At 37.1% G+C, this 12,339-nt stretch overlaps 1 protein-coding gene across 19 annotated transcripts in view; it reads right to left on the reverse strand.

Annotated features, from left to right (window-relative positions):
- Positions 1–12,339, reverse strand: part of LMNTD1 (lamin tail domain containing 1) — a 523,246-nt gene that overhangs the window by 62,090 nt on the left and 448,817 nt on the right. For 4 of the 19 annotated variants that reach the window (XR_006709238.1, XR_006709237.1, XM_045465477.1 and 1 more), the window contains one exon: positions 11,786–11,841. The exons of 12 other annotated variants lie outside the window; for them this stretch is intronic. Coding sequence is in view for 3 of the 7 variants with exons in the window: in XM_045465477.1 (XP_045321433.1) it covers positions 11,788–11,841 (54 nt within the window). In the remaining 4 variants the exon portion in view is untranslated. Of the gene's footprint in view, positions 1–7,004; positions 7,617–11,785; positions 11,842–12,339 lie in introns of those variants that run through there. 3 more of the 19 variants (XR_006709235.1, XM_045465476.1, XR_006709236.1) reach the window with 2 other exon arrangements.

Below are 12,339 nucleotides of genomic sequence, written 5' to 3' on the forward strand. Positions count from 1 at the left end.
TAGTAAGTAAAATGTTTTCCTGAGTTCTGCGAGCTGCTTTGGTGAATTCATCTAATTCAAGGAGGGGTCCGTCGGAACCTCTGATGTATAGAGGTGGTCAGAAGGACCAGAACCTCTGGTCAGAAGCACAGGTGACAACCTGGACTTGTGAGGGGCATCTAAAGTGGTGGTGGGGTGGTGGGCAGTCAGGTAGGACTGAGCCCTTAACCTGTAGGATTTGATGCTTTCTCCAGGTAGTGGTAGAATTGAGTTAAATTGTAGCTAAGGTTGGAGAATTGCTTGGTGTGGGCAAACACACACACACACACACACACACACACACACACTATAACTGAGTGCAGAATCTTTTTTTAATGTTTATTTATTTCAAGAAAGAAAGAGTGCACCTGTGTGAGGAGTGGAGGGGCAGAGAATGTGGGAGAGAGAAAGTCCTAAGCAGGCTCCATGCCCAGTGCAGAGCCTGACATGGGCTCAATCCCATGACCCTGAGATCATGACCTAAGCAGAAATCAAGAGTCAGACACTTAACTGACCGAACCACCCAGGCACCACTAGAATCTTTTTGTAAAGTAATCTCTACACCCAACATGGGACTGAAACTCATGACCCCAAGATCAAGGGTCTGATGCTCTACCAACTGAGCCAGCTAGGCGCCCCTGGGTGCAGAATTTTGTCTGGGAATGTTGCAAAAACTTCAGAACAGATATGTTAAACATTCAGTTCTAAGTTAATTGCTGTGCTGTAGACTAAGTCACATAAATCCTCTCTATTGCCCCAATACAATGTGTGCTGGACACACACAGCCTTACGTAGGAAGTACTTTGGGGTGTGGAGGATTCTGGTAGTATTCAGCCTCATTCTGGTAGTATCCAGTAATGTTTAGCTGGAGGGAAAGGATAGCAAATGCAGAAGGTAAGACAAGAATAGCCCTTGAAGAATTCAGCAGGAGGTAATTTGTGACCAGGGGGAACACCACCCCTCTATACAATCAATAATCCCCCAGAGTTACTGGGAAAGATGAGGGTTTCCCAAAATGAGGGCAGGAGGAGTCCTTGGGAACATTTAGAGAGTTGATAATTTACATAAAAATAAAATGCTAATTAGGATAGTAATATGCAGATAAATACAGAAGAGAGAAGCATAATTTGACCAGAAATCAACCAGAATATTTAACACACCTTGGACTTCACTTCAGATTTCAAACTATAGGGGAGTAAGCACCAATGTGGGATCTTGAACCACAATATGTGAGCTAATTTTCACTTTGGAAAAACTAATAGTGCAGGCTTAAAAAAGTATAGGTCATTCTTATTAGCACATTTTTCAAAAGTCTTTTTAAAGTTAGAATTATCTTCCCATTCCCCATGAAGTTTTTACCTGAAAATTCTATAACATAGGGTTAGAATAATTCAAGCCAACTTTTTAATTTAGGTTCACACCCCCTTAACAGAATACCTTACTCAGTTCCTGAGACCACTCCTTGACACTTCCTGGCAATTTCCCAGTAGCATATTTTCACAAAGGAGATTCGACAATATGCCATTATTAACTTGGTAACATGAGTTAATTGTATAGATTGATATTGGCTTAACATTAAATTCCTGGGGGGTGGGGAACCCATCACACAAACCATGGCTGCCTTCTTTGAGTTTTTATTTGTATGTTGTGTTCTAACAGTAGATGACGGAGGTAGAGAGAATTTTCACAAGCGTATGCTGACAGCAAGATAGACCTTTACTCTGAAGCCAAAGCTAGATGTAATCAAACACTGCATTTGCTCAATGACTTTCAAGTTTTATAACTATATATGTGTAGCCAGAAATGCTATACTCCATGTTTTTATTTCTCACTGGAAAAAAATTTTGTTTTTATTTTTTTGTTTTAAACCAAGTTTTATAAAAAGTGAGTTTGGAAAAGTTAAGGTTTCTTAGAAAAATAGTCATCATATTACAGTGGAACAAATTCTTTCTCCATCTCTCACTTTCCAATGTACTGACAGACTCCGAAGGCAAATCTGGAATTACTATGTCCCTTCTGTAATGTATGGGAGCAAGTTCAAACACTTGGCCCCAGAACACAAAGCTCAGGATTGGCTCAATCTACCTTACAAGCCTTATTTCCTTGTTTTTCCTTTCATTCCATATTCTATGAGCACCAATATAAACGGCCATTTCTCAAAACACCCAGAGCCTTCCATTTATTTGCTGCATGTGCCGATTAACTTTCCTTTTCTCCGTTTGCCTGAAGTATCTTTACTTTTCTCTTAAAATCAGCTCCATGGCACCTATCTGGTATTCTTCATTCTCTAAGAACCCACGAGATGTTGTGTTTAGCTTTACTGTAGTATGTCTTTGATTTTTTTGTTTTTTGTTACAAGTATGTTTTCCACTGGCCTATGAGTCCCATAAAACCATGAATCATGTATCTTTTAAATTCCAGTGCTTAGCATATAATACTAGTTGCTCAAAAAATATTTGATGACTGGGGCACCTGGGTGGCTCAGTCGGTTAAGCGTCCAACTTTGGCTTAGGTCATGATCTTACGGTTTGTGAGTTCGAGCCCCACGTTGGGCTCTGTGCTGACAGCTCAGAGCCTGGAACCTGCTTCAGATTCTGTGTCTCCCTCTCTCTCAGCCCCTCCTCTGCTCATGCTCTGTCTCTTTCTGTGTCTCAATAATAAATAAACATTAAAAAAATTTGGTGATTAAGAATGCATGACAGGGAAAAATGAGCCTACAAAATACAAACTAACTAAAATACAACTACAGGCCCTTCAAAATGTATCTCTAGCTAATCCACATATATTTTAGTGATTTAAAGAGAGAAAGATGTTGAGGGGTCCAAGACAGGTGGTGCAAGAAATTAAGAGGTAATTTACAATTTCTACAGCCTATTACTGTTTCAAGGCAATATTTTAAACAGGTGTCCCTTGCTCACAATATACCCAAATAAAGTTTCTTGCTGTTTTGTTGTGATTCTTTGAAATAGCAGGATTCAACTGGTCCACCAAATTAACTAGGAGATATATTTTATTTTCCAAGATTGGGGCACACATTCCCAACTGAGATAAAAAAGGCAAGATCAAATTGAAAAGAAGTATGTATTTTCTTGGTGATTTACAAGTAGTGCTGGTTTTAAAACAAGGCCACAATATTCTTAGGCCTCCGACGGAGAAGTGGTATCTATGTCCTCTCCCCTGGAATATAGGCTCCATAGCTCCTTGACTAATAGAACATGGCAGAGTGATGCTGTGTCATTTTCTGCAGCCAGGTCTTAAGAAATTGGTAGCTTCCACTTCCTATTTCTTGGGGCACTCACTCTTGGAACCTAGACACCTTGTATGAGGGAGCTCAAGCTGCCTCATGGAGAGGCCAGGGGTCAGCAACAATTTGCCTGCCACTTGGATGAGCTATCTTGGGAGGGGATGTTCTCCTACCCACACCCATCCCCAAGCTCTTTATAGTTGCCCTGTTTTCAGCAGAGCAGGAATTATGAGAAATGACCTTGAAAAATATTTCCTATGATATTTCCACTCACAGTTATTATGTTCCTCCTTCTTGACCTAACTCTAATTATTAGTTGACTACTGTAAAATCTAATGTGCAAAACAAGTAGAAGGTAGGGAAGAGTATTTATCACTCATCCTTGCAATCTGTTGATATGAAGGCAAAATCTGGCTGCCTGGCCATCACACTAACCTCTTATTTAGAGAAAACTTTCTCCTTTCTCAGGACCACAATACGGACACATACAGAACATGGGTAGATCAGACAATACTGCTTTCAAACAATTTCACAAGTTTTACATTTTCTCATACTGTGGTAAAATATAAACAACAGGCTGGTAATTTCATGGCATTCAACCTACTGAAACTGTCTTTAGCCTAAGAAAAGTAAAATATTAGGAAGGTAAAACTTTAAAAATAAAACAAAATTTATAATTGTATCTAGTTTGTCTTGTAATGTATTCCAAAGAATATGAATATGTTATGAATATGTCTATATAGATATATTTCAAGTCCATATGTATATAAACATAAATGAGTGGTAACCACTTACATTCTCTAAGTGCAAAGCTGTATTATTGCTATACATTTAAAGCTGTATTATTGCTATACATTTAAAACTTGCTCAGATTGTTAGAATCTAATGCCTCCTCTACTTGGACTTGGGATCAAGTGCTAAGAGTAGCAGAAGTTTACCTCCTAAAAGAACTCTAGCCCTGATACTGATCTGAAAATTTGGCTTCCTCGTCAAAATTCATTGGCAATTAACCAAAAACACTTCATCATCAGAGCAGTGTTTATCTTTTCACAATTTTTTTCATTATTTCTTGCCAAAATCATAAAGTGTATGTGTGTGTGTGTGTGTGTGTGAGAGAGAGAGAGAGGAAGGGGCAGACAGAATGTGCTGGGGTAGGGCTTGAAATGTTCACCTATTTTGGAAAATATTCAGCAGTAGGTAGGGTTTAGGATTTCTTTTTCATTATAATTCATCTGGCTCATACACCTGTAGATGAATTTGTTTCCCTAAACAGTGAATGTTGTTTAGCAGTGTCATTATTCAAATGCCTTATGAAATAATCCTCACAAGTCCTACAGTCCTCTGTTTGTTAAGTAATTACAGAGTGGTGCTGCTAACCTTCAGAAGGCAACAATGAAGTGGAAATTTCTGAAACTGTGAGATAAAGCTCACTGCTATGTAAGGCTGCTGAAGGCTAAATGATCAATGTTGTAACTTTCACTCACAGAAGCTTAGGAAAACAAAATGCTCCAAATCCACATTCTCTCTTTGTAATCCTTAAATAGGCTTGCCTGAGTGTTAACATTTAGGCAGTAAATGATTTACACCAGCAAAGGTGGGTCTATCTTCCCCCACGTATACCATTCTGGACAGAAACTGACAGTTTCTGCACAGGAAGATAGTTGAGGCATTGTACTAGAACACTCTGTGGTGACTTAACTGGCAAGGAATCTACTACAAATCCCAGCACTGAGCATTTATTTCTCTTTTTTGCAGGGGCAAAAGGTTATACACTTTATAAAAGTGCACTTCACAAAAGTAAACAGTCCTTAAATGTACCATATTTTCAACCACCCAGAGAGGAAATGATCGGAGGAGATATTATGTTATTGATGAAGTGTCGATGAATTAGGAATATGTAGATGAAATTCTTCTGAAATTACATAATCTTTAAATATAAGGAAAACTATCTGAGCTGAAACATGTTTTGCATTAGGAAACCTTTGCTCATATGAGGGAAATAATTGGAAACACCTGAAGCTTACATGCCACTTCTTTCATGTGTTTCTATCCAAATCTTGGAGGGAAGGAGGTTGGAAATCTGTTATGGGTGAGATCGCTTATTGGCTATAGTTACCAGAACCCTTTTGGTTGTATGTTTATACTCTCAATGTTAACATGATAATCACAAAAGGGGACAGCTGGAAGAAATTGTAAACCATGAAATAAGTTAGCTTTTATTGTGTACTCTGATGCCCTGTGGTCTTCTCATAACACCAGGACTACACAATTTCTATAGTAACCATGAAAAAGACAGAACAGCCTACACAATTTAGCCAACACACAATTCAAAGATACTACTTAATAGTTCAAAGTAGCATAAAGTATTATTGGCAGTTTTCTGAAAACGGCAAGTCTATTCCTAAATGTCCAAAGAATGAGGAAATAATGTGATCAGTGTGGCCTGGTGACTAGAAAATATTTATGCTGCATCACTATGCAGGGGTTAATGTGAATCTTTTTTATATTAAACCCAAAAATATCTGACAATTTTTTTTTGTTAAGCAATGTATATCTTCTCAGATGCTTTAGACTTGCATATGACTTTTACTTTTCACCTTGGAAAAACTAATCAGTTTTATTAAAGTTTTTTTTTTTATCATTTTGACTATTTTTAAATGTATAATTCAGTGGCATTGGATACACTCACAATATTGTGCAACCATCATCACTATTTCCAGAATGTTTTCATCATCCCAAATATAGATTCTATACCCATTAAATATAACTTCGCATTAACTCTTTCCTCTAGTCTCTTGTAAATTCTATTATACTTTCCACTTCTGTAAGTTTGCCTCTTCTAGGTACCTCAGATAAATGGAATCATAGAATATTCACCCTTTTGTGTCTGGCTTATTTCACTTAGCATTAACATTTTTGAGGTTTACTCATGTTGTAGTATATATTAGAATTTCATTTTTTAATGGGTGGATAATATTCTGTTATATGCATATATCACATTTAAAATATCCATTCATCTGTTGATGGACACTTACGTTGTTTCCACCTTTTGGCTGTTGTGAATAATGCTGCTATGAATATTGGTATATGTTTGAGTGCTTTGGTATATGACTTTTTAAAAATAAGATATTTTTAGTCTTGGTGTTTGAATGTAATGAAACAGTTCAGTAGTCACCACTGGATGGATTTTGGGGTTATTTTACTTTTCTTTCTTTCTTAATGTTTATTATTTCTGATAGAGAGACAGAGACAGAGTGTGAGCTGGAGACGGGCAGAGAGACAGGGAGACACAAAATCCAAACCAGGCTCTAGGCTCTGAGTTGTCAGCACAGAGCCTGATGTGGGGCTCGAACCCACGAGCAGTGAGATCATGATCTGAGCCGAAGTTGGATGCTTAACTGACTGAGCTACCCAGGTGCCCCTACTTTTCTTTATTTTTTTAAACAGATACTGGGAAAAATCCATACTTCTCTCACTCCTCACATTCCAGGACTGTGTATGCCCCATTTTTCTTCACAAGTTATATAAATACACATAAATCAATGTAAGTTAAATTAAATTATGCAGGGTTACATGATATAGATGGGATTTGTTCTCAGAAACTGAAGCAATCATACCTTCTGACTACAAAGAGGGTCAACATTAAAAATGAGTACATTTCATTATTTTTCAAATTCTATACTTGTGGCAGGTATAGAATAAGATTATCAGAGAATAAGGAGTAAGAATGGTCGAATAAAAAGTAGCTCCATCAGATTATTTAATTGAAACATTCTTGATATTTCATATACATGAGATTTGGGACTTAGTACTGCACCTAAAAGACACTATCTTTGATGAATTTGGGGTAAGTGCAGGCGGGTTTAAAAACACCCAACTAGTTACTCCATAGAAACATCACCTATTACTTCCAGTCATTAGGAAGCTAAATTAATCTGTGTTTTAATGATACAGAACAGATTCCAAGTGTAAAGAATCAGACCACAGATTCAGAATTTCTGAAACATGCTTTTAGAAAATACACCTGCAGAAATGGCAGAAATGGCAGACCTAAGAGCTGGGCAGGTTATAAAAGACTGAAATTAGTTATTGGGGAACATTATATGCATAAAGTGAAAACTGGGATGCTTTTGCTTTTGACCAATGTTTTTCTTTACAGCCTAGAAGACAAATGGTTTAACTTGATCACAAACTTTATCTCCTTCTTTAAGAAATGGTTACCGTAAAGTCCTGAGGAATTATCTTTTCTAAAATAAACCATTTTCTTGCTTGCTGCTGGCTTCTTCTCCCTTGTGAAAGGCTGGCTGTGACATGTTGGGTATCCTTGTATTCTCTAGATTTGAATATTATTGTCCTGATGAAAAATAAAATAAATGGCAGTGCATGGTGAAATATAACACAGATGTTAAATATGCTGAAATTGTTATAGAATATAAAGGAGAGATATTTAAAGTCTTTCTTTCAGCTTAATCTTAAATTAAGCCCTGGAAATAGCGGATCTTGAACTTACTCAGGGATGAAGGACAATAATAGGAGGGAGGAAATTATTTTGTGATACCTCAACTTTCACCAAGGTGAAAGGATTCATTTTTTTCTCTTTTCTAACTCAACTCTGTAACGTGTGCTTATTTAGGTTACAGTTTTAATGATGAGTTATGATGTAGGGGGCTCTTTGATTCTTAAGCAGCATACCTATTTCATTAGCTGGTCATGGATATTGTTTACTTCTGGCCTTGAATATGAAGATCAAAATTGTTCTGAGGCAACCAGTTTGATGAGCCATTTCTAAATGTTTGTGCCTTTCATTTCCTTCTTGATGGTACCTGAATATTATCTAACTATCTTTGCCATTAAATATCTAAGATGTTTCCTGGATTTAAAATATATGAGATAAAACATAAAAATGTAATAAAAAGGGAAAGTTTCCTTTCTCTGTGTATGCAACTGCTTGAGTCTTCTCTAGGAGTCAGAAGGAGACCTCACACTCTGAGATGTTTATGTTCTACGTCTCCTTTATGAAAGTGGAACTGGAGATGTTTGCATAAGCATCTAGTTTTCTTTAAACTCTGGAATACCTCTGACCCAGTGTGAATATAGATTGTAGGTCTTTTTACTCCCTCCTTACAACCTAACTCTGACACAGTAAGATTAGGCTGGGAAGATAGAGAACAGGGTGTCAAGCAGACTTTGAAGGAAGGAGGTTGTGGGAAACAAATATTCATGACATTTCAACTGAAGAATTTTGGAAACATAACACTTTGAGAGGTGATAGGAGAAAAATATTAATGAGTAAATGGCAGGAATATACAGCTAAGTATAGATTAAAAAATAAAAACATTTGACACCAGAAAATGTAACCATTAGATTTTTAAGACTTCTTTAGCAAGATTTCACATTAAGGAGTGTTAAATATTAGTCCCTCTTTCCGGGCTGTTAAATACGGACTCATTGCTCACAAAAAGTGACCCCAGGAGGAGAAATTGTTACGGATGGTTCTTGTCAGGGTCCCAAAGAAGTTTCTTTGGAGGGCTAGAAGTTCATCTCATGTCCACTTTGGGCCATTCAGAACACTAAGAGATATGTGAACATAGGTTAGTTCACAGAAGGACTCCATCACCAGTACTTTACTAGGAGTGCCTCCTAGGTATAGGCACTATACCACTTGTGAATTTAATATCCTGTGTTTACAAATTTTGGTGCTTTCTTGTCAGGTCCTAAGCAACTGGATACTCTTGAGGACAGTGCTGGTGATAGGTAACAAATCCTGCTTCTGTCCCTACCTTTATCCCCTCTCTATTTTCTACCCTAGATTCCTCAGTGTCTCCTGGCAAGTCTGAGAGTTCATATGGCAGGTGGCAGACACAGGGAAATTACCTGGTCATTCTAGAGTTCTCTAACTCTAACTCATGGAAATTTCTGTTTCTGTAACTTCTGTGGCATCACCCACCTACACTGCCCATTAGTCATACAGCAGAACTCCCACACATTCCTTGCAAAGTACTGAGCAAAGAGCATTTGAGAGCTGTGACTCCAAGTACAACTGCATGGTTTTAATCAGTTGTAGCATAAAAATGTGATTAGCAGTCAAAGATCCTTGAGAATGAACTTTGCTTTGCTGTTTATACCAACAATTAGCAGTCTGTTAAATTAGCAGTTTTGGAAATAAGACCTGAATCTTTTCTGCTGTATGGAGCAGTTTTAAGATTCTCATGGTAGCCAACTCCTATTTTTTTTTTTCTGTGAGTAAAAATGTCTCTTTCCTATTTCTACTTCTAAATAAGAAGAGGTATTTTTCCTTTCAGATGAGTTGGGAGGGGGTCAATAAGACAAAGACAATCTTAATGCTAGGATTCTAGTCTTAACTCTGTCACTTACTATCTAAGTGACTTTAGGCAAGTCACTGAATCTCTCTGAGCTAAAGTGTTTTCAACCATAAAACGAGATAATATCAGCCTATCTACTTCATAGGCTCAAACAAGATAATGTGAAAACCATGAAATGCTATATGAGCATATGGCATTATAAGTCGCCAAGGAAAGGTCATGAATATCAATGAGAACTGAAAGATGACTTAGTCTCTGATCAATTTTCCATAAATAGACATTCTGGCCTAAGAGCTGACTACCATATAAAATTTATTCACTGACAGATACAGTAAAATTTTGCTCCCAATAAAGTCTTCAGAAATATTCTGAGGGCACACTGATGGTCAGTCCTAAAGATATCACCAGATGGGGGTGGAGGCTCTGAGAAAACTGTAAGCCACCTGAAACTTTTCAAAACAGGGTGGGAAAAAAAAATCAAGCCTACCAAAGAATCTCCTACAGAGGGGAATCAATGAACAAATTTGTGACCATGGTGGTTAAGCAAAATAAGAACTGAAGAAAACCAACAGAGGCCAAAAACCTTTCCCAAAATTATATTATCCAATATCCAATAAGAGGATTCAAAACATTTTTCCCCCAACCAAACCCAAAAACAACAAATCCTTGTTTTTATATATAATAACATGTCCACTTTCCAACTTATATGTGGTATAATTCTTTCCTGGCTACAGAAATGAAAGGTAATTGAATTGTAGAAGTGCTGGTTGGTAATGTCTGTGGTGGATTTTAGATTCTCTCCTTTGCATTTCAACTACACTCTGCTCAGGGTTATATCAACTGGAGGAAATGGGTCCCAGGGAAGGTAGACCTCTGAGGGCAGGAATGATATCAGTGGGGATCAAGGCTGGATTCTCCAGTTCTCTGCAGTTAAAAGACCTTAGATTTAGTTTTGGTTCTGTGGTTGATTATAAGGTGAATTTTGGTAACTTGTCTCTACAGACTTCAGTTGCTCTAAAATGATGTGTTTTGAAGAAATCTCTACATTCCTGATGTCCTATAATAAGTGTCTGAGAAGAAAGCTTCTCAGAAGAACAGGGAGGTTGGGGCCACCATATTTTTAGGAAGTTGGAAGCTCAAGGGTAATGATGCTACAAAAATAGAGAGTAAAAGTAGACTTGTAAAAGAGAAGGTGACATTCAGAAAAATAGAAGATGATGATGATTAGAGAAAATCTAGAGAGAGACAAGCTGAAATAAATTGGGCCAGCTGAGCAATCTAAGAAAAACTGAAAGGTTGGTACACAGATGTGGGTTGTAGGGGGCACTATCAAAGGCCAGTAGGTTGTGTGAAGTGGTAAAATTAGGCCATTTCTGCCAGTAGGGTCTAGAATACTAACAAGTTAGGGATCAGGTGGCTCCAGCTTTATTCTTAAACCAAGGAATAAACATAAAGCCTACTCACAAAAAAAGAGCAAGAAAACATATAAATAGATCAGTTATGCACTAGAGCAGCAAAGGATGTAAACTAGAGAAGAATATTGATCAAAAGGAATCCTTGACCACAAAAAATCACTTGTCGTCAGCTCTTTGGGGAACACTTTAAACACAACCACCAACAAAACAGAAAGCCATTGAGATCTTCCTCAATTACTTAGCTGTTAATATCATGAAAAAGATGAGGCAATGTAGAAAGTGACTGGTTAAATGATACAGGGTCATTTATCAACTGAATAGCAGAGGTCAGAGTTCCTAATCCTCCCTTTCATTGCCATTTAAGAGACATAAAACTATAGAGCATCTGCAATCTCTTAAACCAGAACAATTTCTGTTATGCTATTAATAATCTGTTGCTCATAGGAACCAAAATGTATTGGTATAGTTGCAGAATGTTTTTTGAGTATTTGAAGTGACTCTGGATTCTAATTGTCCTTACTTATCCACCAATAAGGATAGCATGAGGATATTGGGCAAAAAGTAAAGATGTGAAATTTCCTTGTTTCCCATTCTTAGAAAGTTTATCCTACAACAGGGAAGATAAAAACTGATGCATCCAAAAGCAACATAAATATTTAACAGAAAATTAATGACTATAGAATATATGAGAACAATCCATGTTCTGATGGCTTTTTATATCTACAAATTATTTTAGTCTTCTTATTTTTCTGCAGAGAAGGAAAATTTGCAATACTGTTACTTACCTTTAAGTTCGTTGCCTATTGCTTTTGTAACTCAGATGTCTTATTTTTCGTGGTCCCTGCAAACCCCCCGCCAAAAGGAGAGAGATTGAGAATCCGATATTCCAAGCAGTGATTTTTTCACATTAAAACAAATCCTAGAATAAACTATAAAAAAGAATTTTCTTTCTTTGAAGAAGAAATCTAAAGTTTAAGGACATTATTTAATGGTAACTTTAAACAAGGGGTTTGAAAACTACTTGAAGAGTATTGTGTGATTATTAAGCCCAAGTTTTCAGTGAATCATTTTAAAAGGAAACTTATATTTCAAGACATAATTAATCAAAACTTTGAGAGAAGAAATATCCATCTGAAAGATATATTTTTAAAAACTGAGATTGCGGGGTAATTTTACCAGCCTGTAAAATTCCTCAAATTCTCTATTTTCTACACTCACAGCTGCCATAATAATGAAGTAGCTAGTGAAGGGAGGTACAGAAATCAGGCTGCATCAGGAGGCAGGCATGAGATGGTGTGTGGACAGAAGTAAATGATGCTTAGCCTCTCAGTTTAGCTAA

Source organism: Leopardus geoffroyi, chromosome B4 (genome assembly GCF_018350155.1).
Source record: "Leopardus geoffroyi isolate Oge1 chromosome B4, O.geoffroyi_Oge1_pat1.0, whole genome shotgun sequence".
NCBI lineage: Eukaryota > Metazoa > Chordata > Mammalia > Carnivora > Felidae > Leopardus > Leopardus geoffroyi.